Here is a 24,184-nt window from a genome sequence, read left to right as displayed (position 1 = left end):
ATCTTCAAAAACTTGATCTTGATAAAAAAATATTCTAATTGCAGATGGATGGGAGCAAAAATATGATTACGGAGAATTAACAGAGCAAAAAAAAAATTAATTTTTGAAATTTTAGGAAATCTGATTTATGCTTTCCTCTCAACTATTCGCATGAATGAAGATTTCTCGAAATTTCTGTTTCAGATCATTCAGAGTTGACAATCGTTTTTTCTGATGTCTCATTTATAATTTTGAAGTTAATGGACATATGTATCTACGAAGAGTGTCCGATAATGACCGCATAATCTCTCGTGAGTAGGTAGAGCGGACTAAACGTGAGTTAAGAAATAAAAGGCCGCTTAACAATATCTCACATTTGTAGCAAATAAATTTTATTAAAACTGTCAAGAGGGGTAAAATCCGAGTATATTTGAGCTCAACAAAATTTGACGAACATAATCCTACAATTCTAAATAAAAATTTCACGCAACTTTTCATATTTAAGATAATGAAAATATTTACATTTTTTAATTCAACATGCACATATTTTTCATATGGTTGTGGTAACGTATTAAATATTGCCTCGATACGCGATTTATCCAGCCTCTTTCGGGAGCGAAACTGGCCGTGGATAAATCTGGCATATTGCGATTTTGCGTGCGTTCTTTAGATTTTGACACCGAGATATGACGACCGCAGCAACGTGTTATGAGATGCAGTCGATCGAGAAATTATTTGACGATCATCTCTTCTTTTACTTCTTTTGCCAATCTGGTTGCCAGACTGGCATCTGATGCAGCGAAACGATCGTTGATTCTGACGAAAGATTTAACGGTAATTACGCCAAAGACGCATAACGCAATGATTTATCGATTATTTATGACAATCGCCGGCGAACTCTTTTCAACGACGCGTCTTTATCGTTATCAGTCATTACGCCTCCATCAACTCTGTTCGCCAAGTCAGAACGGGAAGTATGCTTCGATACATGCTTGCCATTGTATGATGATTAAATATGCCGGGATAGTTAGAAGTAATAATTTTGCTGTAGATATTGTTAGTTTGTAGATACAGTTAAAAGAACATTGCTAATCAAGATATTACTTTCCAATGAATAAATCTTATTTAATTTCGACAAAATTCGTCGTTTCGAGGTGAAAATCTGTAATTTTGTCTAGAATTTTTAAAGAGTTGTGAACAGAGTGATATGAGAATTATTATTATTATCATTGCGCTTTTCGCGTCAACATAAATATTTGATTCTCGTCGATGCTGTTTCATATGCTTTACCACACACGTGTGATACATCATCAAGCAGAAATATCTGTTGTACGAAACATCGCTCGATACTTAAAGTGTGGATCGACGGAAACATTTAGGCGGTAGATAGAAACGCGAACGAACAGTCGCAATACGTCGCATCGTCGGATAGACGATATCCAGGCCAGCAGCCGCAGGATGTCCGAATTAGGCATCTGCGTCATCATCAGTCTCAACAATTGTTCCGCTTTTTGTCCACCGTCGACTATCTCGTTCTTCGTGGAATTGAACGAATAACCACCTCGAATCTTGAACGCTATATTTTTGTGCTTTCGATTCCTTGAAAACTCGATCGTTTCTAGAATCGCAATTCGTATTTGTGTAACAAGAATGACGTGGAAATAATGGTCGTAAAATAAAAAGACGAAAAGGGAAAACTTTGGAAAATATTTCGTCCATTCGAATTAATAAAGAATTCCGTACAAATTATATAGTTTCAGTCGAATTGGCTGAATTTTTGATATGCAGTAGTTCTCGTCATTCTGAACGAATGTCTCAATGAACATAACTTGATTCGATGAGCCGATTCCGTGCTACAGGCCCTAGAAGGTCCTGTATTGTAACATGTAAAAGTATAGCTTTTTCGACATTATATGTGGCTCCACGAAGCTTCACTCCTGCGCCTGTGTATAATTATACATGTATATAAAAAATAATACGTAAAATAATATGTAAAATACAATAAAATAAAGTATAAAATGCAATAAAATATAGTAAAGATAATGAGTTCATCATCTTTACTATGTCATGTATGATCACGCGCGCGCGCGCGCGCGCGCACACACACACACACACACACACACACACGCGCGCGCGCGCGCGAGGATTTGGAATCATTAAATTCCACGAGAGTGAACCGTGGGAGTCACATATGTTGTCGAAAAGCCTATATTTTTACATGTTATAATTGGACCTTCTAGGGCCTATAACAGGGAAACAGTCCATAGGATCAACTTGTGCCCATTGGACATTAAAAATGACGAGAACTACAAGATATTAAAAATTCAGCCAATTTGACTGAAACAACTTTTCCATACGATTTTTGTACAGGGTCCTTTGCAATATTCCCAAAGTATTATAATTCCTGCAAGTATGAAATTATGAGATTAATTCTTGATTAATTTCTTGTAATTTGTTTGCGCGAAACTTGTTTCAAGATTCTTCTTATTACAAAATTTTCTCATTAAAACTTTTGAAGTATACTTTGCGAGACTGAGAAGGTTCAATGTTTCAAAGTTAGTCATTTTATTGGTATTCAGGAAAATTTTTGAAATTGTATTTTTAAAATTTTACTTTTTTCGAAATAAAAATTTATTTATTCTTCGATTATTTTTCTTAACAATGCAAATTTGATTGAATTGGCTAGCAATAAGTATACGCATCCTCATGTGTACATTCTCATGTTTACAAATTTTTATTTAAAAAAATCATCATAAAAAGGTAATCATAGAAGACGATACACACGGTAGAAGAGAGTAGTTTATTTAATATTATACTAAAGCGAACCTTCTCTTTTCTATTTTATAGATTTCGTTGTTCCAATTGCAGAAAGGAATAGATGTAGTCTTATGTCTTCTTAACTTACTGTATAATAATTTATCGTGTTTATTTCAATTTATTTAAAAATTGCATTAAGAATTTTTCTATATTTTTACTTATGATATAAAAATACCTGGAAAATCTGGAGAATTTTGTTTCTGCAGTGAATTTTGTTAGTAAGATTTAAATAAACATTCCGACTCATTATTACTGTTTTTTTTTTAGCAGGCAAACGTATTTATACGTCGGAAGATTTGAGTAAAGATGTTAGGAAGGCATTTGTCCGTCCATATTTCTGCTCCGTGATAAATGCGTTTGTATCTACATATTCTACGGGGCCATATGTTCACCGTTTTGTTCGCATGTGTTAAAGATCCCTGGGGATATAAAGCGTTTCTCCAGCTTACCCGAAATCATTTGCGGAGTGAATCGAAAGAGAGACGTTAGGAAATCTGTATCTCTCTCTTCGTGTTTTTTTCTTTTTTCCCTATCTCTTTCCAATCTGAGCAAACGCCGACCGAGAATTTAGGATCGTCTTGTCAGTAGGCTTTTTTGTCGGGCGCATATAACTCGATGGAAAAATAAATAGTGGTCCCCTTCGAGCAGTTATAAGTGCGATAAGACAAAGCGGTCTTGATGCGAAAGGGATACTTGAGAGACGTGAGAGAAGTGTAGGAAACCAAGCGCGGCTAGGAGAAAAAAAAAAGAGACCAAGAGAGAGAGAAACCAGCAACACGTGTAACATTGACTCCTCGTTGGCATAGTCATTGAACTCGATCGTCACTGCTCGCATTTTAAAAGAGTATAAATTTTGTTTATAAAATTTACATAATATAGAGCATTTACTATCTAAGAAACCTAAAAAATTTAGAATTTTCAGAGAGTTTCTTTTTTATCCCTGAAAATGAGGGATTTTCATGAAATTTTATTGTTGCTACTGAGGGAAATTTTTAGAGTTTGATTTTTAAATTTAAATCCTGTCTTTTTCTAATATGATTACGATACTTCTTTCTAAATTAACTGTCTCTAAATTAACCTTCTCTAACGATTAAATTATTTCAAAAGCAAGAGTCGGAGGAAATCTCAAGCGATTAAAATCATATAACAACGACTCATATTTTGTCAAATGGTGCCGCCGCGAGCCGAGATCATAATATTGATTTTTTAGATTCGCATGGGCAAAAATTTCCTCCTACTATTTTTTTAAAGATATTCCTGAATAAAAAGTAGTAGATGCGTAGAGAATCTCGCGCGAGGAAATTGTTGCCACTTTAATGTAATAAGGAGCAAATAATTAGTCCGCAATTGACTTTTGTCTTGTACGGTCGATCGTTTTAGTTTTAGTGCATTTGAATGGTATAGCCTTTTTCGTAGATGCTCATAAGTTCGACTTTCTATTATAAGGTCAAAATTAGACTTAAAAAAAAAAGGATAAATCAAATATCTCAGTAAATTATACAAACTCTTGTTATAACTATCCTACAACTCAAGCTGACAAGAGTTTATCAGTTTGTACCACTAAACAGTAAAGGTTATTAAAATATACATTTAGCTGTCGCTGACGAAGAGTGTGACAATAGCGTTAATTACTTCAAATCCTATTAGTTTTATATTTATACAGGAGGATTTCTAAAATAACTTATGCTCCAAAAAGAGTACTCTATAAAGTTAGCAGAACCAAATCAAATCGGAACTATCGGATATATTTGGTACTTACATGTTTTGTATTAAATTGTACCATTAATGATGATTTTGTACTGTGTGCCATTTCGAAAAAAATCGTGGCGCTGTTAGCTTAATATTAAGTTGGCAGGATCAAATCATCATTAAAAAAACAAAATAATAATAATAATAACAGACATCAATATGATTGAATTTGTACTAATTTGCATTAAGCAAAAACAATTTTATATTATTTGTTATTTCCAAGCAAACTGTGACTACTAGCTTATTACAGAGGCTATCCAGAAAATAAGTTCCGTTTTTAAACTTTGCCGTCGCGGTGGTGCGGTCACGATGGTACGCATGCATGCCGAGTTTATTGATTCATTGGCAAGGGATTGACGCGATTTTCAATTATTGGTTCAGTGCATACGCATTGTAACGTGTGTTTATAATGTTTAAACACAAATCGCGACGCTCGCCGCTTGCAGTGAAATACAGTCTATGATCCATTTTTTAAATGCGAAAAACATTAATGCAGCTGAAATTTACCGTCAAATTTGTGAAATGTCTCTGATTAATGTCGTCTCCAATTAATAGTAGTTTTAATTTTCCTTCACGGATATTCTTTGTTCTTATTGAAGATTTTCTTATTGCAATACTGCCACATAATAGCAGCTCTAATTCTCTGTCAAAAATTATTATTCCTCGAAAAAAATGTAAATTCTAATGTACCAAATGAAAAATTAAAACCCAGACGCTACAGTCTTAACTAATCAAGTTAAATTCTATCAAATTAAAAAATCTAAGATACTATCTTTGTTATTTATTTAACTCTGATGATATGTATCATTCATAAAAAAAGATTTGATATCAACAATTGACGCCAAGTTAAATCCCATTACCGAATTAAATAAATAATATTAACTCTAACGTGTATCATTCGTATAAAAGATTTGTTATCAACAACTGGTGCCAAGTTAAATGGTCCTATACCAAATAAAATAAAGAATATAATCCATAATTGCGTTGTTTATTCAAGTGTTACCACAAATAATTAAAGAAGTAAAGACTTGGTGTTGCTAGATGCACGATATAACATAAAGCTAAAAACATAAACGTAATATTTAAAATAAGAAGAATGAGAAACATTCCCATAAGAGTAAAAGTATCCAGCGTAGGTATATACTCGTATATTCGATTGGGTTAAACAGTCGTATAAGTTACAAAAGCTGTGCAAGCTATTAGGTTTAAGTCTAAGATAAATAAACTTGGATGAAATACCATTGAAAGCACAAGACGCATGAAAGTTACACAAGTGATATTATTTATTGGCAGAACGAAGATCTCTAATTGTAATAATACGAGCTGCAATAACGTGAACAATCCTTGGGGAGAAAAGCGAAACAAGGAAGTTCATCCCGGAGAATCAGCGGAGTCAATTAATACGCTAGTCGACGCCGTCCATTAATGAAATTACTTAGGCTTGCCTTAGTGGCGACTCTCCGGTCGCTCTCCAGAGTAAGATATATTATCATCTTTAATTTGAAATATTCCCTTTTCAGAGGAAGAGCAAGTATCAAGAGGCGAAACTAAAGGCGCTCAAAGCGAGAAACGAGTACATCCTGTGCTTGGAGGCTTCAAACACGACGATACACAAGTATTTCGTCGATGACCTATCCGATCTCATTGACGTAAGTTATTCATTCATGCTCGAGTTTGCACTCTATTGATCCCGTGACCAATGGTCATGTTTTCACCAATTTCTATAATCGTTGCACTTATATACATTCGTCACATTTTTTTGTAAAACTCAATAATATCACATTCAGTAATGTCACATTCATCCGTTTTTTGCTGTACGACAAGCTTTTCGAGCCTGTTGATTGGCTGCAGGACAAAGAGGTTCTCGGATCTCTCTGTCCTACAGCCAATCAACAGGCTTGAAAAGTTTTATTGTATTGACATATGAAATAACATGAAGATATATGAATCGTTCGGACTGAATTATACTCTATCATTTAACAAATCATTATCCAGTGATTTATCTAATAGAAAATACAAAAATAACTGGAAAAGATAAAATAACAAAACGTAAAATGATCGTAAAAAAGGTCTAAAAACTTTGAAGAAGTTAAGATTCAACTTACTGTCTACTTTTCTTACTGTTCTACTTTTTTTTTGGTACTGGGCTTCTACTGAGACTGAAATCCTAAACTAGAAAAGAACTTCTACTTTTAATCATCAATGTAATGTAATTTATTTTGGAATAAGAGATAAATAAAGATTAAATATGTATTTATTTTCACCCTTAGTGCATGGATTTTGGATTCCACAATTGCATAGCAAGGGCACTGTTGATGCACTGTAGCGCGGAAGAGGGTAGGCAGCGTTCCCTACAATCTGGTGCCGAACAATTAGCTGCGTTCGTCGGTGCACTCGACTCTCGAGCAGATAAGCAGAGATTTATGGAATCTCATCATGCGGCCTTCATGATTCCCAAAAAGTTTGAATTCCAAGGACAGCGTGGAGATGAGGTATGAAAAAGAATGGGACAGATGAGGAGGGCGGGCGGGAGGGAGGGAGGGGAGAGAGAGAGAGAGAGAGAGAGAGAGAGGAGAGAGATCAATATTTATTTAGTGCTCTTGGACAAAGCGCTCAAACTTGTACAAAAAATAAAAATTATTGCAATAAGTAACATGTGATAAAAGAAAAAACAAACTGGTAGTGTACAAATGATTGTATTCATAGTCATGCTTTATATATTTATGGCTTATCTTCAGACGCTTTACAAATTATTTTATTAGCAACTGAGCATCTAAAGATAAATTTAAGGAAGCCTTAAGTATAAGGTCCAACCCTGAATACGGACAAATGAGTGAGTGAGAGAGAGAGAGAGAGAGAGAGAGAGAAAGAGCGTGTGCGTGCGTGCGTGTGTGTAAATTATATATATAAAAAAAATTTTGTCGCAAGATTCGACATACAAACACGAAAAATAAACAGAGTAAGTGATATGAATTACAATTATTGTTAGAAATATGATTAGAATAACAAATTTACAGAGAAGAGCGCATTATGTAATATCGCTGCCCGTCTTGCCGATCCGGTTATAACAAAGCAGATAATAGAGAGATCATGTGGCTGGAAATAGCCGGTTTTAGCCAGGTTTTAGAAAGACTGATGACATGATATCTCGAGTTTGTGAAATATGATTTGAATTTATCAAAGTGCGCGAAGTGATTGATAGTTTACGTGATGTTTATGCAAATGTATTTCTTAATATAATTATTCATAGTTTACATTTTTTTAAGTGTTCTGAGATTTGCTGGAAGATGTGGCATTTTATACTAAGGTCGAGTGGGATTAAACACTTGGCCTTGGATAAATTATCATCGCTTTTATTTTTCCCCTGCTTTTTTTTTAATTTTGAGGAATTTGTATCAGATATCCGAGAAAATATCCAGAATTCGGTCGATAATTGCCCTACCGGATGTTCGACTGGATATAGGATATTCGGTATCATGTATTTCAGATATCCGATAACCGATATCCGGTAATTTTACGATTCGGTGCATCCCTAATTTTAATGATATAATAGTTAATAATACAACTACGAAAGCATGAGAAAATGAATTTTAAAAATTATATTATTTCGGGAAAATATTCTGATTTTTTTCCCGAAATTTCTTCATAGCTATTGTCGCTTGCAATTTATCAATCTGTTTCTTCCCGATAGACGCCCGAACCCGAATTGCAAAAGATGCTGCACTCTGAAATGGAGCAACGATTGCAGCAGCTACAACAGAGGGTGACATCGCTGCGAACTGAGTCAGAGGAAGTGTGGAAGACTTTGGAGACGGCGGAAGCGAGCCTGCTTGAAATGTTGACCGCTAAAGATTATGATTGCTCGAGATATTTCGGCGAGAACGCCGTATCTACGTCCAGGCCGCCGGAGACGTTGCAAATCAAGTTACGAGCTGACAGACAAGAGACTGAAGAATTCTACCTCACAGTGAGTTTAGAAAGACGCACGATCGTGTGGTAAAATATTGATCATCGCATTAACATTCGAAAAATAAAAGAAACGCGATAGGACAAATAGAAAGCAGCTGGACGCGCATTTACTACACGCAGTATTTATTATTTTTCGAAAGAAAAATGCGGTTTTTCATTTATATTGTAAAATTTTCAAAAAAGGAATTAAAACATCGAATATGGTATTATTATTCAATTTCTTTTATCTGTAGACTATATTAAGACTGACAGAATTATTGGCATGCAGAATTAGATTTCACATTCTGTTTTAAAAAACCTATTAACATACAAAAATATAATAATGTGATACACACTATTCCACCAAATTACAACATTACTTAAAATTAAAACTAAAAAAGGACAAAAATTCAAAGTTACATATCTTTCTCTTTTTTTTTTAACGCGTTTTTAAATATTGTTCTACAATCATTTTTCGCGAAGGTAACTTTAAATTTGGTTTTTTTAATGTTAATTTTAACATTTCAACATTTTGTGTAGTATAATAATATAATAAATATAAAACGATAAGTTGGATATATATTCAGAACGACAATCGCTTATGTTATGCAACATAAAGTAACTGACTACAATAAACATTCTGATAAATTCTGTCAGTTACAAGAATTGTCTTCGACATGACAGAAAAAATTCGATTCACAAAAATCATGTTATCCTTCATGTTAATGTAGAAATTTAGGGAGTATCTTCTTGGGACATCGAGAATAGCCAGGTTAGACGCGAAACAGGAGTATATCCGACAAAGCTTGCTGGATGGCTCAAATGCTAGCCCGAACCCGTCGATTTCCACGACAAAGCAGAAGCAAGCACGCCGCAAACGAATCGGTCGTCTGCAGATGAATGGTCAACCAAAGTTATTTGGCGGTTCGCTCGAGGAGTATTTGGAGAGCACGAATCAGGAGATACCGCTGATCATGAAGAGCTGCATCCGCGTAATTAATCTATATGGCTTGCACCATCAGGGTATCTTCCGTGTGTCGGGCTCGCAGGTAGAGATCAACAATTTCCGCGAGTGGTTCGAGCGTGGCGAGGATCCACTTGCGGATGTCACTGATGCTTCAGACATCAATAGTGTCGCCGGGGTGTTAAAGCTCTATCTGAGGGAGTTGCGCGAGCCACTCTTTACTATCATTTATTTCGAGCATCTGATGGAATTGGCGCAACTCGAATCGAAACAGGACTTTGTAAACAAAATGAAGGAGATGATAGCGAGTCTGCCACGGCCAGTTGTAATCGTCATGCGATATCTTTTTGCCTTTCTCAATCAGTGAGTATTATCGCTCCGCGAAGAATTCACGTGTAAAGTTGTGCTAGATTTAAAATCTGGTCTATATTTAAACAGCTTGTCGGAATTCTCGGATGAGAACATGATGGATCCGTACAACTTGGCTATCTGCTTTGGCCCAACCTTGGTGCCCGTTCCGGAAGACAAGGATCAGGTCCAATATCAGAATCAGGTCAACGAGCTTATCAAGAACATCATCACATTTTGCGAAGAAATCTTCCCGGAGGACATCGGGGGCACTCAGTATGAAAAATACATCAGCAGAGAACCTGACGACGTGTAAGTACAAATAAGTTGATCTATTTATTTATATCGAATATTGTGTTAAGACAATTAACATTTAACATATATGTATAATATAAACATTGTAAATGAATCTAATTGTAAGAAATATCGCGACTTTTTATCAATCTTTAGGTATCTCTTGTATTTAAAAAATTTTTTTACTATTAACATAATTCATAATTTAGGGATGTAGGAGATTCACCGACGGATCAAGTACAGGAAGACATGGACTCGGAAGTTTACCCATCTGAAGATGGTAATGCAATTTTTTTTGAAGATATAAGATATCGTTAAATTAAAAAATATTTTGATAAAGTGTAATATATTCTACTTTCTATCTATTAGAATCAGAGAATCTCGAAGCTACGGCGCAGTTTGACTTCAATGCAAGATCAGAGAGAGAGCTGAGCTTCAAGAAGGGTGACACCTTGACACTATATACGCAGGTCAGCAATGATTGGTGGCGAGGCGCTCTAGCTGGCAGGGAGGGACTGATTCCAGACAAATATATTATGCTCAAGATAAAGTTAGTAATATTATATTAATTATTGTGAAATTTTATTTTAATGTTTAATAAGAAAAGACTTTACGCACCTCTTATGGAAAATTGTTTCCCGATAGAATTTATTCAAACTTTAGAATTTTATAGTTTACGGAATTTAGTTTACGGAACGCCAATCTCATCGAAAAATTTCAATCGGCTTTGGAAATAACTATACACTAAGAGAAAAGTATTTAGTACTTGTGACTATAATTGCAAAATAATTAGGTTAGGAACTTCATTTTTATGCTATAACGTTTGTAATATTTGTTATAAATGTTTGTAATAATAATCTTTATATAAATCTATATACAAAAAGAGTATATAGTTGGTATCAAAATTTACTATTTAATTTATGCTTTAAATCCGAATTTATTTGATCAGTTTTAATCTCATTTTATTTCATATTTTTCTCAGGGATGAAGAGCGCGAGAAGGAACTTTTAAAATCATCCAGCGAGGAATCTATGCGTAGAAGAGCGTCCAGCTCAGCGGACAGCGTATTGTCGAGCAATAATTCACCGCTGATGGGCCCATCGGCGAATCCGAGCACTTGGTCGTCTGGTGCAGCGTCCGACATGTCATCATCCGCCACGACGAACATAATAACGGACAATAGTAACGCCAGCGGTATTATTGCGTCCGTGGTGACGAATGTGCCCTGCATCTCGTCATCGGCGCAGCCGATCATCAGTCGAGAGGTATTAGAAACTACCGTTTAGTAGTTGATTTGACTCAATCTATGTGCCCGATTCTCTCTCCTCCTTGTATTCGCTTTTTGGCGTGTATTTATCGCACTGTTAGTATACCGACGCACCGACGCGACACAGAGTTTTATCGTCTCTCTGTACTCTTCACGACGCGTACTCAGGTGCATGGCTGTTCGAGAGCTATAAAATATCTTTTTTTTTTTTCCATCTATTATATTCTCGAGCGAACGAAATCGCCGTTTGCACAACAGATTGACAACACTCTCTTGCCTTGCACTGCACTTGTATGATATCAGATCCTCGTATCGTTTCGTTGTATAATCCGCGCGGATTTATTCTCTCATGGTCAAACGTTAAGTATCTTTCGTTCTCCATGAAAAAGTTCTTGAAAAAATAGTTTAGCGGCTGAATAAATTCGAGGGTTAATCCAACAAATTGTCATTTGTCACGAAATGTATGCGATCGTTGCCGTGATTTTGAGATATATTATAAGTATTCGAAAGAGTTTCGCGAGCAGAACCGATAACGCAGTGATGCTGAATTGGGGAAGACGACGAAACATAGGAGAGCACTTTGCTCTTATAAAGACGTTTTATTTTTTAAGTTAACTTCACAGTTTGGTATAGCACACGAGCACTTTTGTAGGACTTTTATACGAATTTGTACGATACATCTGTAAATAAAATATAAATACACATATTTACTTTGTGCTGCATGTCCTCGCCTTGTGGTTGTTCTTGTCTTGTTCGCCACCTGTTGTCTTGTCCTTCATTGCACCGTTTTTCATTATGTGCGTATGTATGTTTTGATTTTTCTTCCTTATATGTTTTTTTCTTTTTTGTTAACGATTGTTTTAACGATTGGGATGGTTGATGTGTTTCCAGATATACGTTTAGTCTCTTGGTCCTTTAGTTGGCAAGAAAAGCCGTGCTGTTTTCACGCGCCGCACACATATATTCGCAGAACGAAACGTGGACTAAAAACTGTTCGATAAAACTGATCGCCAGTGTTGTTAGTTGTGTGACTAGTTTTTTTTTTTATTATTGTCGTGTTGTGTCGTTAAACTCGCGTAATTAAGATTTCGACTGTAGAATGTGTTCAAGCTTTGTTTTCTTTCTTTCAAAAATATTTTTTTTCTTCGTCGAGTTTTGTGAGAGTTTCCTAAAGTTTCTTCGTAGAGCAAATTTTCCCTCATTGATTTGTAGATGAGATAAAAAAAATGTCGCTCGCGCGGGGGGGCCTGCTTGTTTCCAGCGGATATCCTTTCGGCTTCCGAGGTGAGTAAAGAGAGTAATCTCATCCATTGCAATATAGTTTTATATAGCCACTTTATTAACTCATCCGGAAAATAAAGAGAAAGAAAGAGAGGTAAGCTTCATCGTTTATTACGACGGTATGTGTACCCGCTTATGTGTATCTCATTGTCAGTTTTACGAGCAGTTTTTAATCTTGTCCTCCTCAAGTGGTATTGCCCTGCGTGCATGCGTGCGCGCGTGCGTGCGTATACTTTATTCCTTTATATTTGTCCGTCGATTTGCATGTAACTTAGCAATAATATTACGAAATTTCAATTTTACAGATGCTAATCCAAATCGATCGTGTGTGTGTTGAGAATTCTTTCTTCAAAGAATGATTAAAGAGGGACGGGAAGTTTGTATGATTATATTGGAGAAAAAATTTGTGAATTTCTTTCAAGGAATCGAATAAAAGAAAGGATAAAGTTTTCGTTTGAGCTATTATTTATTGTATGCGGGCTGTTCTCGGATTAAACCGCCAAACTTGAAATACGAATTTAGAATTTTAAAACAAACAAAATTTTCTTTGGAAATTTATTCATAAATATCTCTTGTGATTTTATTTTCTCTGAATGAAATACCCATTAATGATTTTTAATTAAAGCAGATAATGCAAGCGTGCGAAGAAATTACAAACGTACATTGTCAGTCAGCGTCTCGTTCTATCAGGTAGGTGTAATGTTTATCTCAGGGTTGGAGGTCATCATTTTGAATAAAACATTCAACAATTATATTTTGATTATTGTAAAACAGTAAAAGAAATAAATCTAAATTTCATATTCATACCTATAATTTTGTAACTTAAGAAATCTCTTAAAGCAAACTTCCAGAGGAAAGTTTTGTTTGTTTTGAGATCCTATTCTACAATGTGCTTTTTATTTCCTGTTTTCTGCTTTTTGCTATTTTTTACATCTTGTCTTTTTGCTTCTTATCTGGTTTTTTTTTTGTTTTATATTATCCGAGATAAAAGTTAACGAATTTTGGAAGAAACAGGAAACACGTAGCAAGCAATGCAATTGTCGATAAAACGTTTGCAAAGGAAAAAAAAGCGGGAGATAAAAAGCAAGAAACAAGAAACAAAGAGCATATTGTAGAATAGGTTTTAAATTCATATTTAAAATTTGGCAATTTAACCTGGAAACAGACAGTTTAATAAGTTTTGTTATACAACTTAATTTTTTCTATATCTGAAATATAATAATAAATAACAGAGAATTATATCGATTTATTCTTGTCCCTAAAATAAATTGACAAATTTCATCTTCAACTTAATCATATTATGTAAAGTCTATCCTTAATACTTTCATTACTAGATGGAAATTTCTTGAAACCAATTTATTTTATTAATGTATTTTGTTTAATTACACACAATCAGCACCCCTCTCATTCGGTATTTAGATATATATTTCACGTTGTCGTTATGTCGTGCAGTTGTAAAATATACACGAATTATTTCACTCGCCCCAATTTTTATCTATATATACGTTGTTACATGGAAAATTATCTGCAGGGTGTCCCACTACCATTGGATGGCCTTTCTAGAAATTCTTACAAATTCGTCGTTAACATCTTTAGAAAATTTTAATAATTGTGAACGTTATTTTGCTTTCCCTTCGTTTTCAATATTAAATATGTCAGCAACTAAATTGTAATTTAAATTGTAATTTAAATTTTAGGTTAGACAGAATTTATTTTAAAATGAATAAAGAATAAGACTTGATCGCCTGTTTCTCTGATTTATTTAAAAAAATGGACAAAGTTTTGGTCATTAACATATTTTGAAATTATGATGACATTTCAGTATTGAAAAAGCAGGTATAAATTCTTTTATCTGTGTGATTGAAAGGTACATCTATGGGTGGCGAGATTCCCTGAAAAGAAAGAAGGAGACGTGATATTCGATAATAATTCGACAATAATTCGTATCTCGTTACAGCGCGCACGATCGCTGATAGATCAAGACGACGTTGTATCTGCGTATTCCCCGCAATAGTAAACAAGACCCGTCTGTCGGCTTCGCTCAGGCAACATATACCCATTTAGCCCCTCGCTTAGCGCGCGCTTCGAGTCTCGCTACGATTGTTCCCGTGACTGTTTGCAGGCTGACACCGTGATTCCGTTGAGGCCAGTCAGAGCGTCTTCCCCTACGGAAAATGAGATGCATTCGGAGCAGCAACATAGGAACAACGCGGACGGCGTTCTCCAGATCTCTCTGGAGAACAATGTTGACAGCATCGACGGTGGTAGCGCGAATTGTGCTCAGCAGCAACGAGGCGGAAACAGCAACGAGGAAGTCACGAGCGAGGATCTGGGTAGCAATGTGCTGACGGCAATGTTGTCGTTGGACGGTATCGTGACGAAACGCGGCGCCGGTCGAAAACAGCAGTATTGGAAGTCGCAGAGCGTCGGCGAGAGCGTAATGGCGCAGCAGCATCAGCAGCTGTTGCAGCTGTCGCACACAAACTCTCTGCCGACTTCGACAACGATCGTCACAATAGCGGCGATGCCGACGACTACGACGACGGCGACGACGATGACAACAACAATGACGACGACGACGATGACCATCGTGACGCAGGACGACGAGTTGCACCAGGAGTCGCAGCAGCAGCAGCAGCAGCAGCAGCAGCAGACAACAACCAATTTCTCGGTAAATCGCGAGCTTTGGCAGCGTCGCGCCACCTCGCAGACGCAGTCAACCCCCAAATCATCGTCCTACTCCCGTACATCTCAGGAATTCCGCGAGATGCGACAGAAACATACACCTGATCTGGTGATGGATCTGCCGTTGTCGGCGCAGGATCCAGTCGGCAAAAAGTCTGCGTCGTCCAGCAGTCTGAGCAGTTCTGACGAGGAGACGACAATGCCGTTGTCTCTGCTAGCGCCGCAGCAGATGCCACTCACCCGATCGGAGGCGGCCACGTCGCCGACCGGTGGTCCGGAGTCGCCGGACATGAGTACCGCCGCTGAGCGCTTTGCCAAGCAAAATCAGTGCACTCTGAAGAAAAACACGAAGACTGCGAATTCGGAGAACGCCATCGCCGCGACTGGCAATAACAAGTTGAAGCGAATCGAGACGGTGGAGCACGACGGAACGGGTGTCGACGCGGAGAACGACGAGATCGTCCGGTCGACCAGCTCGAATCAGATCGTCGTTGACGGCGGCAGCGGCGTCGATGGTGGTGGTGGTGGCGGCGGCGGCGGTAGCGGCGGCGGTAGCGGCGGCGGCGGCGGCGGCGGCGGCGGAGGAATGCTACTTAGATCACCTCTACCACCACGCTCCACTCCTAAGATCGTTGCCAAATTCGCCGACATGCACCTGACCGGCGGCAGCCAGGTGGTTTCGTCGTTTAAGCCGCAGGTTAAGGTCAAGCCGACGATCCTGCGCAAACCGGTGTTGCCGTTCCCGCATCCGCACATGAGCCCCGAGCTTGCGCGCAAGATCGAGAAACAAGCGCAGAGCGCAGAACAGGCCAATTGAGATTGTCATTGTAATAGACCCGAGCGGAGCTCTTCGGGGGAGGGCTCTCGCTAACTTCTATTCGCGATCGACGCGCGCGTGGCCGGTTTGGCCTGCGTTTTGGACCGGAACGCAGGCCGGCGACGTGGCCGGCCTGTCTTCCGGTTCGCCTCTTTTGAGTCGGCGCCGATGAAAGTGATGACCAAGTCGATCGGCGATATCGCGTACGTTTTAAGGAGATGCATCTAGTAAATCAATTAATGATAATATAGCATCAATGTTGCAATTTCTTACTACAGGAAATACAATTATGTTACGTACAACGTGTGTAATGTGACGTTTACATCGTTCACACGCGTTGAATGGAAAATTATAATACTGATGCAATGTTATTGTTAGTGTTTACTGGGGCAAGTACATCTCCCAGTCTGTAAGATCCGCTTGAATCGCGGTCGCTCTCGGACGATGTTACTTGACAATAACCGTTTTCCCTCTCGCACGCGTGAATCATCGGAGGAGACGCGATAACGAAACGGAAATCTGAGTCGTCGCTCCATCGGGACGTCAAAAGCCGATCGTTGACAAACCGTGTATCGAAATGATTCCCGAAGTCTCACCGATTTCCAGAGGCGTGTTGTAAATTTAAAACGATTAGTACGAAAACGCGACCACCCATCGACCAGTTACTCCGCCCAGTCGCGAGAACTTGTATCGTATTAATTATTGTGCCCGAGAAGAAAGGAATGTCGCCGCGGGATAGCGACGCAGAAGCTGAATTGATGATCGCGCGACTGCGCTGGATCTGGCGCGTTGGAGCCAAGACCATGGTGCTATCCTCGCGGAGGCGAGTTTATTTTTTCTACAGATGTTTTCCATTTTCGCTAATTTTTTTACCAAGTGATCCGCGCGAAGCGATGTTTCTAGTCATCGAGCGAAGATAAGAATAAGAGAAAAAAAATAAAATGAGAAAAAGAGCGAGAGAGAGAGAGAGAGAGAGAGAGAGAGAGAGAGAGAGAGAGAGAAATGTGAGAGTGTGAGAGAAAAGGAGCAAGAAAGATGTTTAGCATCGAAGAACGTGAGTTTGTAAAGTTGGACGATGGTATAATTTATTTTTTAGCGCGTTGTGCCCGATGTGTACGCCAATGATGAATTTTCCTGCTATTGTTGTCACTATACACTTGACGAGCACTGTCGCGAGCCGCGGCTAGCGCGTTCAATGGTTCCTTTATGCGTGAACGAGTGTCAGTATGAAAAGAGAGAAGAAAGAAAGAAAGAAAGAGAAGACGTATACAGCACAGATTTCCAACGACGTTTTACTGCAATGTCCAGACGACGTTCTGAGATCGTTTCCAGAATGTCTCAGGGATATTCTCAGGACATTCCTCGGATAAAATGTAAGGAAGAACGTGCGTGCTACTCGTTAATCTTCTCATCTTCTCAAGACATCTTCCTGGTCATGGGTCCAGGTCTATTTTTGCTTGCGTCGTAGAGCGGAAGTGAGAGTGAGAGTGAAAGAGGAAAGGGTTCCCGCGACTTTACCGATAGGTTTATTGTAATAGGATACATTATTCTACTATGTATACCGCGTGCCGATCTTAATTATAGGTACTAACTAATCCAAACAGCGATGTTCGATATATTCGAGATAAAGACAACAGAGAGAGAGAAGGAGGAAGAATCTAGGTGATTTACGGTGACAACGACAACGACAACGATGACGCGAATATTTATCGATTGATGCGGTGTCGTCGAGCTGTCGTTTACTGTCGTTTATTACACTTCCGGTACCAACGAGACGAGACGAGAGGAAAGAAGGAAAAGAAAATTATAAAAGGAACACACTCTCCACAACTTACCTCGATGTTATTCCCACATCGGCATCCCCCTTCCCCCCCCCCGCCCCTCTTATAATCGATCGATGGAAGGGAGAAGAGAAAGGAGAAACTTATATTCGTGATTCAATGATTATCGTATACACGTATACGAAGTCAACACGCAGAAAAATGTATACCGTGTAATCGCGTATTCGCGAAAGGAATCCGTTCGCTCGGCAGGATTCGCGCGAATTTCAAAGATCGCGTGTTTTTAAACACGCGCGACGCTTCCTCACTTTATGTGTATATCGACTAAATGTTTAGCACGCGTTAAGTGGTTCTGGCGTCGCCAGTGTTGTCGCTATCCTTATCACGGATCGATATCTTAGCACTTACGATTGTGACCCTATACATATGTGGAGGACGTTGCCGAATAATCCTCACCTTTAATTCCGTCAATATAGACTTGAGTTGACAATTTTCTCCAATGTAAATTAATTTTTTTTTAATCTATTTTTTATTCCTACACTAGACTGCACTAGAACTCTCTCACTTTCGCTAAATATTAAATATATATTTATCTCACTTTAAGTTTCAAAAGTGTACACTAGTTCAGTCACAAAAAACGAACCCTTAGTCTCAGTTTAACTTATTTTTTTATTCTTTTCTAGTTCTATTATTCTCTTTTCTAATTCCAATTGATAAATTAAACCGAGGTTAAAGTAAATTTACATTGGTAGAAATGGATATTAACCTTTCAGAATTAACGTCAAAATCTCCAAGGCCCAAGGAAACTGGGCCTAACAGTTACTGTATAACATTGGATCTGTGAGATTCATTTAATATATGTTAATTAAAAGGCACTATATAATTAATTTCAAGGAATTAAAATATGACATAATTCGTATGAAATAAAATGACCATTAGTTTATTAAGTTAATTTTAATAAGAGCAATCCAAATTTTTACAGATGTAACATAAAGAAAATTTAATCGTTTTGTGTAAAATAGTGTAATTGCTACAATAATAGATACAAGAATTAAGTATCGATAGTAATTTCAAATAATAATGTATTTTTTATTTCAATATTACTCCATAAAAAAAAGTTGAATTATTTTTATTTATCAGAACCTTTATTATTCAATTCAGAGTGGATCCAATTAGATCCACGTCAGTTTTGAAAGATTAACGGACTTTTCTCCAATAGTGCCTCAATAAAGATACTTTTTGTAATCCAAAGTATTCGGGAAACGTGCAATTCGCTCAAAATCACAAAGCGAATAACAAAATAATTTGTAATTTATAATTCGCGAGAAATATTCTATTTTTAGTAATGCGCATCTGAAACATTCGCGACTATGAAAAAATCGATGTTGATACAAAGTAAATCTGTCGTTGTAAGGATTAATGTCGGCACGTCGATCGAGGATTTTATCAAATATTGAATGATTCGGAAAAAAAGTCCGAGCACGCGATAGCACTGGCTGAGCCGTGAGAATCGTTTAACATTGCAGGCGCTATACCCACCGCACCTATGAAATACCAAAGCGAAAAGAGAATACGACGCCCCTCGTCCACGTTGATTCGTACAATAATTTGTGATTATCAATCTTCACACGGTCTTTCCGATTTTTAAATGCTGCCCCATCGTTCTCTCTTTTTCTTTTGTTTTTATTGTCTTATATCCACGGATTGCGTATTTTTGTAATCTCTCCAACTTTTTTTTATACGGCGCCGATTACACGCCGCACGATTTTTAACGAATCTGTAAACGTAATTTAATACAACATAAATATGTATAATTTAGTGTAGCCATGTTTTATCAGTGGTTGATCTAAGAGGAGCGCATAATATCTTAATCGATCGTTTCTCCCATTAAGGCTAATGACACATATGGATATCATAATAAACGAACTTACAGGCTATACTATATTATACCAGCAAACGAGGTTTATTCGTCCGACTACATCGGCAAATTCCTCTGCATCCATCCCGATTTGCGCTTTGACGCTTTCAGGTAACATCATGATTTTCAACGTACTTTCGATTTTCGTTCCGGATTTAAAATATTTTATTCTTTATATTATTGGAATATAAAGTGTGTGTGTGTGTATATATGTATATATATATATTTTTTTTTAATATAGTAATCTTTTATTTAGCGTGTATTATATTTAGTTGATTAAACTATTTAAGAACGAAAATCCTCGTACAACAAGAAGCTACTAAGCATCTTTGATTTTACGCTCTTCGTAATCATTCAGCAGGCAAAGTCGCTTTAATTTACAAATAATCTCACTTTTATCAAAATATCGTAAAATATATATTATAACAGAGATAATCGATCCGAAGAGATCAAATGCAACTGACACAAAACGATCGATGAATCCATGAAAGCAACATTCGATATTAACAATTTTTTTTAACGATTTAACGTTGTCATGCTGATTAATTAACTCCTTTATCATATATCATTTTATTTCTTTTTTATTTGAAGGGAGTAAGTTAATTTCTGAGAAAAAAATTTTTTAATTATTTAATATCTACATAGTCTTAAAAATATATAGGATGTTTCAGACCTCGCGTCGTACCAGTCAATAGCAGATTTCTGAGATCATTTCAAAACGAAATTCCTATAAATACCAAAATGAGACTATAGTAGTTTCAAAATAAGAAAGATTAAATTGTTTTCAAGCTCAATCAATTCTATTCTCTTCTATTTTTCTAAACACCTTTATTATTACTATACGAGTATAATAATGTGCCATGTCTGAGCACGCGAATTTCGGACAGTTCAATTATATATAACTTTATATTCTTCTATAAAATCTGATTGATACTTTAAATTCTTCTTTTAAAGTAAAACTACATTAAAGAAAAATTGCAATAATGAAAAATTTTATTGCAAAATTTGGAAAATTAATGCAATTACAGAGGAGAATGTAATAATAAGTACTAACACCGACGAGATGTTATTAAAGACGGCCAATTTACAGAAGTTATAAATTCGCGTGATCGTTAACATTAAAATAATTCATAATAAAAGACACCGATAATATAATACTAATTTTATGATTTATTAATTTCATAGATATGTATATATGTTTAAAACTCAATATCATGCTCGATTTTTGTTTAAAATTATGATTTTAATGTTATCGTCAGAGTTCAATTATCAATATAGACATGATAACTATAGAGAAACGAAAATAATTTTGCGGTAATAGTATATAAGATTATAAGATATTATAGCATTACAAGTTATACTTATTTATGCAGAATTTATATAATAAAAAAATCATGAATTTAACAATTGTGTATTATCCAAACATTCATGTTAATAATCGTAATTTTATATCAATTGTCGATACTTCAATTATCCTCGGATAATGACCTCATTGATCACGAAATCATGAAAATTTACTCAGAACCGGTCGTCTTTTAATGTACTGTATAAGGTCTGTTTTCTGTGGCTGAACTAGTGTACACTTTTGGAACTTAAAGTGAGATAGATATACGTTTGATATTTGTTAAAGCGAGAAAGAGAGTTCTAGAATAATCTAGAGGGATATAAAATAGACAGGAATAGAAAATAGACCGACCAATAGTATCAGCTCGTCTGCGATGGTTTTGATTTTATCGACAGCGTCAGAAAATGGATGTAGCCACGTAATATTTAAACCAAAAACGGACGTATTGGCGGTAGTGTATGTACAGATGATTTTTCAATAGAAAAACAGAAAAAGTTACATGAGAAAAAAGTCTAGAGAAAAAAATGACATGATCGATACTCTCATGATAGAGATTTTGACTGTATAACATAGGGTCAATGATATCTCGTACTCATTCCAACACACGGCAGCTTCCGGCTGAATTCACTCCACTCTCGTTTGATTCTCTCCAATACATGGAGACACCCGAGTGATATTTCCAAACGCAGCCTAGTGCGGTACAATCACAAACGTATGAATATCTGGACGGAGCGTAAAACCGGCTTAAGGGACCGAGATCCGCGTTGCGGAGGATTCAGCCATCTTATCTGGCGATATTTGAGCGCTCTATTTGAAAATCGGTATATGTATTACGATATTATTTATATTTCCAGTGCATAAAAATAGGATTTTGTGTAAGGCAAAGTTAATTCAACGATTGTGTGCAATTAAAAATAATTTTCTGTTTATTTATATTAAAAGAAATAATGAATATATATATATATATATATATATATATCTTTTAATACAAATCGAAAATTATTTTCAATTGCACACAGCCGTTAAATATTTACAAATCAAATAATTAAAAAAGGATATGAGCCAAGTTATTTTAACGGTAAACCAAAAATAATATAAAACTAAATTTCATATAATTGAACGAACATTTCAATCTGTATACAAGATCATAATTAACGTCAAAGAACCGGTAATTACAAGTAGTAACAGTTAAAGTTGCATAAAAATCCTGTATAATAAAATCAAAAATTATGCAAACATTTATTAATATAAAATATATATAATACTATCTCGAATTTCATATTAATATTTTAATATAGCTTTAGATATTATTAGAATTTTAATTCTTATACAATTTTAACTGTACTCGTAATTATCGGTACGTTATGACATTGATAATGATCTTATGTAAGTTGAAACGTTTATTCAATTATATGAAATTTAATTTCACATTATTTCCGGATTAGCATTAAAGTGACTTATTGGCACGCCTCTTTTTTATTATTTATTTTATATTGAATCTTTATTTTTATTGTATAGGTCATAAATATGTACCGATGAAAACTTATTTCAACATTTTGCTCTTGATTAATTTGCTCCTTAATTTTTCTGTAGCTTTTATTACTACAGCCGATTGTAACATAATGGCATTATTGATGTTTTATTTTAGAAAAATATAAAATTTCGTATGCGCAATATTAGTTGCTTTCCACTTGCACACAAGTAAAACTGAGTCTGAAGTCAGCTGAGTATTTCATACTCAGATTATTTGCTTAGTTTGATAAAAAGTTATCACAGACAATACAGTTCGAACCTGACTTTTAAAGTGAATTTACGAGATTCACTAAAGCACACGATCTCGATCTTGTGCAGATTATAGGCAAAAACTTAATTAAATCTCACTTGTCAGAATGTAAAAAGAACGCTTCAACTGAGTTATGACGTCACAAGTGAGAATTATCTGAGAATTAGTGTAAATGGAAAGCAATTATTGTTCTCGTCACGGTATCCAGCAGCGATATCACACACAGGTTGCATTCCGTTTCACGTGTGAAGCGGATGATGCATCCTTGTTTAACATTCGGTGAATAACAAGGATAAATAATCAGTATGCGTAAAAGAGAACGCAGCTGCAGTTACTTTATTATTTTACCGCTAGAAGGCAGCATTAATGTCGCCAATACGGCGGCCCCCTCCGCCCCTAAACTTTTCACCTCTCGCACCTGAAAGCTTCGTCCAGATATTCATACGTTCATGGATATAATACTAGGCTGTGATGCCTAGGCTTAGCTACAAATACTGGGCTTGCTCCAAACTTCACTGCCAGCGCTGAAAATCTACAGTTTACGTCACGTGTACTATACACTTTCAGCGCTGGCAGTGAATTTTGGAACACAGCCTAGTGCGTATACCGTATGTTTCATCATGCTCATACTATATCTTCTACTCACTTCGACGATACACTAAACATGGCGGCTTCCGAAAGAATCCGCTCCACTCTTCCTTGATTCTCTCTGACCATCTCGTTTCCTGTTTCTTTCTATGTGTATTCGCTCATGTATTTTTAGCTGGCTCCCTTATTCTATAAATACAACCTCTTTGTTTGCGACACGAAAAAACAATTGGATGAGCGCATGAAAGACAAAAAACGGAATAACACAAGGATTAAACGAGAAGCAATAGACTTTCGTTCGTAATTGGGCGTGATCGAAAATGGGTAGACACCGATACAATAGTAATTTTCGCCAAATTGACTTTCTGTGCACAATGAATATAAATTATTTTTCATTAATACAATTTTTACTTTTATCTCACTTATTCTTTTTCTAAAATTTGTTTTACATTTGCTCATAATTTACATTCTATAAAATATACATAACATTATCTATATTTTATACAAGATCTTCAGATATTGATGAAGATATTGATTTGAGCTAATAATGGACTGATCAACAAATTGTCTCGAATATGTGACGAAAATCTAAAATTAATTTTAACATCCAAAATTAAAAA

General features: G+C 36.3%; 1 protein-coding gene across 5 annotated transcripts in view; it reads left to right on the top strand.

The window, feature by feature from the left end:
• The window catches only part of LOC108755527 (SLIT-ROBO Rho GTPase-activating protein 1-like), a 69,609-nt gene extending 52,197 nt beyond the window's left edge, over positions 1–17,412 (top strand). For all 5 annotated transcript variants that reach the window (XM_018498580.1, XM_018498581.1, XM_018498583.1 and 2 more), the window contains 9 exons: positions 6,066–6,194; positions 6,816–7,037; positions 8,237–8,512; positions 9,225–9,820; positions 9,896–10,117; positions 10,309–10,379; positions 10,469–10,649; positions 11,082–11,364; positions 14,770–17,412. In XM_018498580.1, the coding sequence (XP_018354082.1) occupies positions 6,066–6,194; positions 6,816–7,037; positions 8,237–8,512; positions 9,225–9,820; positions 9,896–10,117; positions 10,309–10,379; positions 10,469–10,649; positions 11,082–11,364; positions 14,770–16,149 (3,360 nt within the window). In that variant the 3' untranslated portion in view covers positions 16,150–17,412. The remainder of the gene's footprint in view (positions 1–6,065; positions 6,195–6,815; positions 7,038–8,236; positions 8,513–9,224; positions 9,821–9,895; positions 10,118–10,308; positions 10,380–10,468; positions 10,650–11,081; positions 11,365–14,769) is intronic.
• Positions 17,413–24,184: the final 6,772 nt, after the last annotated feature.

Source organism: Trachymyrmex septentrionalis, unplaced genomic scaffold (assembly GCF_001594115.1).
Source record: "Trachymyrmex septentrionalis isolate Tsep2-gDNA-1 unplaced genomic scaffold, Tsep1.0 scaffold88, whole genome shotgun sequence".
NCBI lineage: Eukaryota > Metazoa > Arthropoda > Insecta > Hymenoptera > Formicidae > Trachymyrmex > Trachymyrmex septentrionalis.
This window is presented reverse-complemented; position numbering and strand designations above follow the sequence as displayed.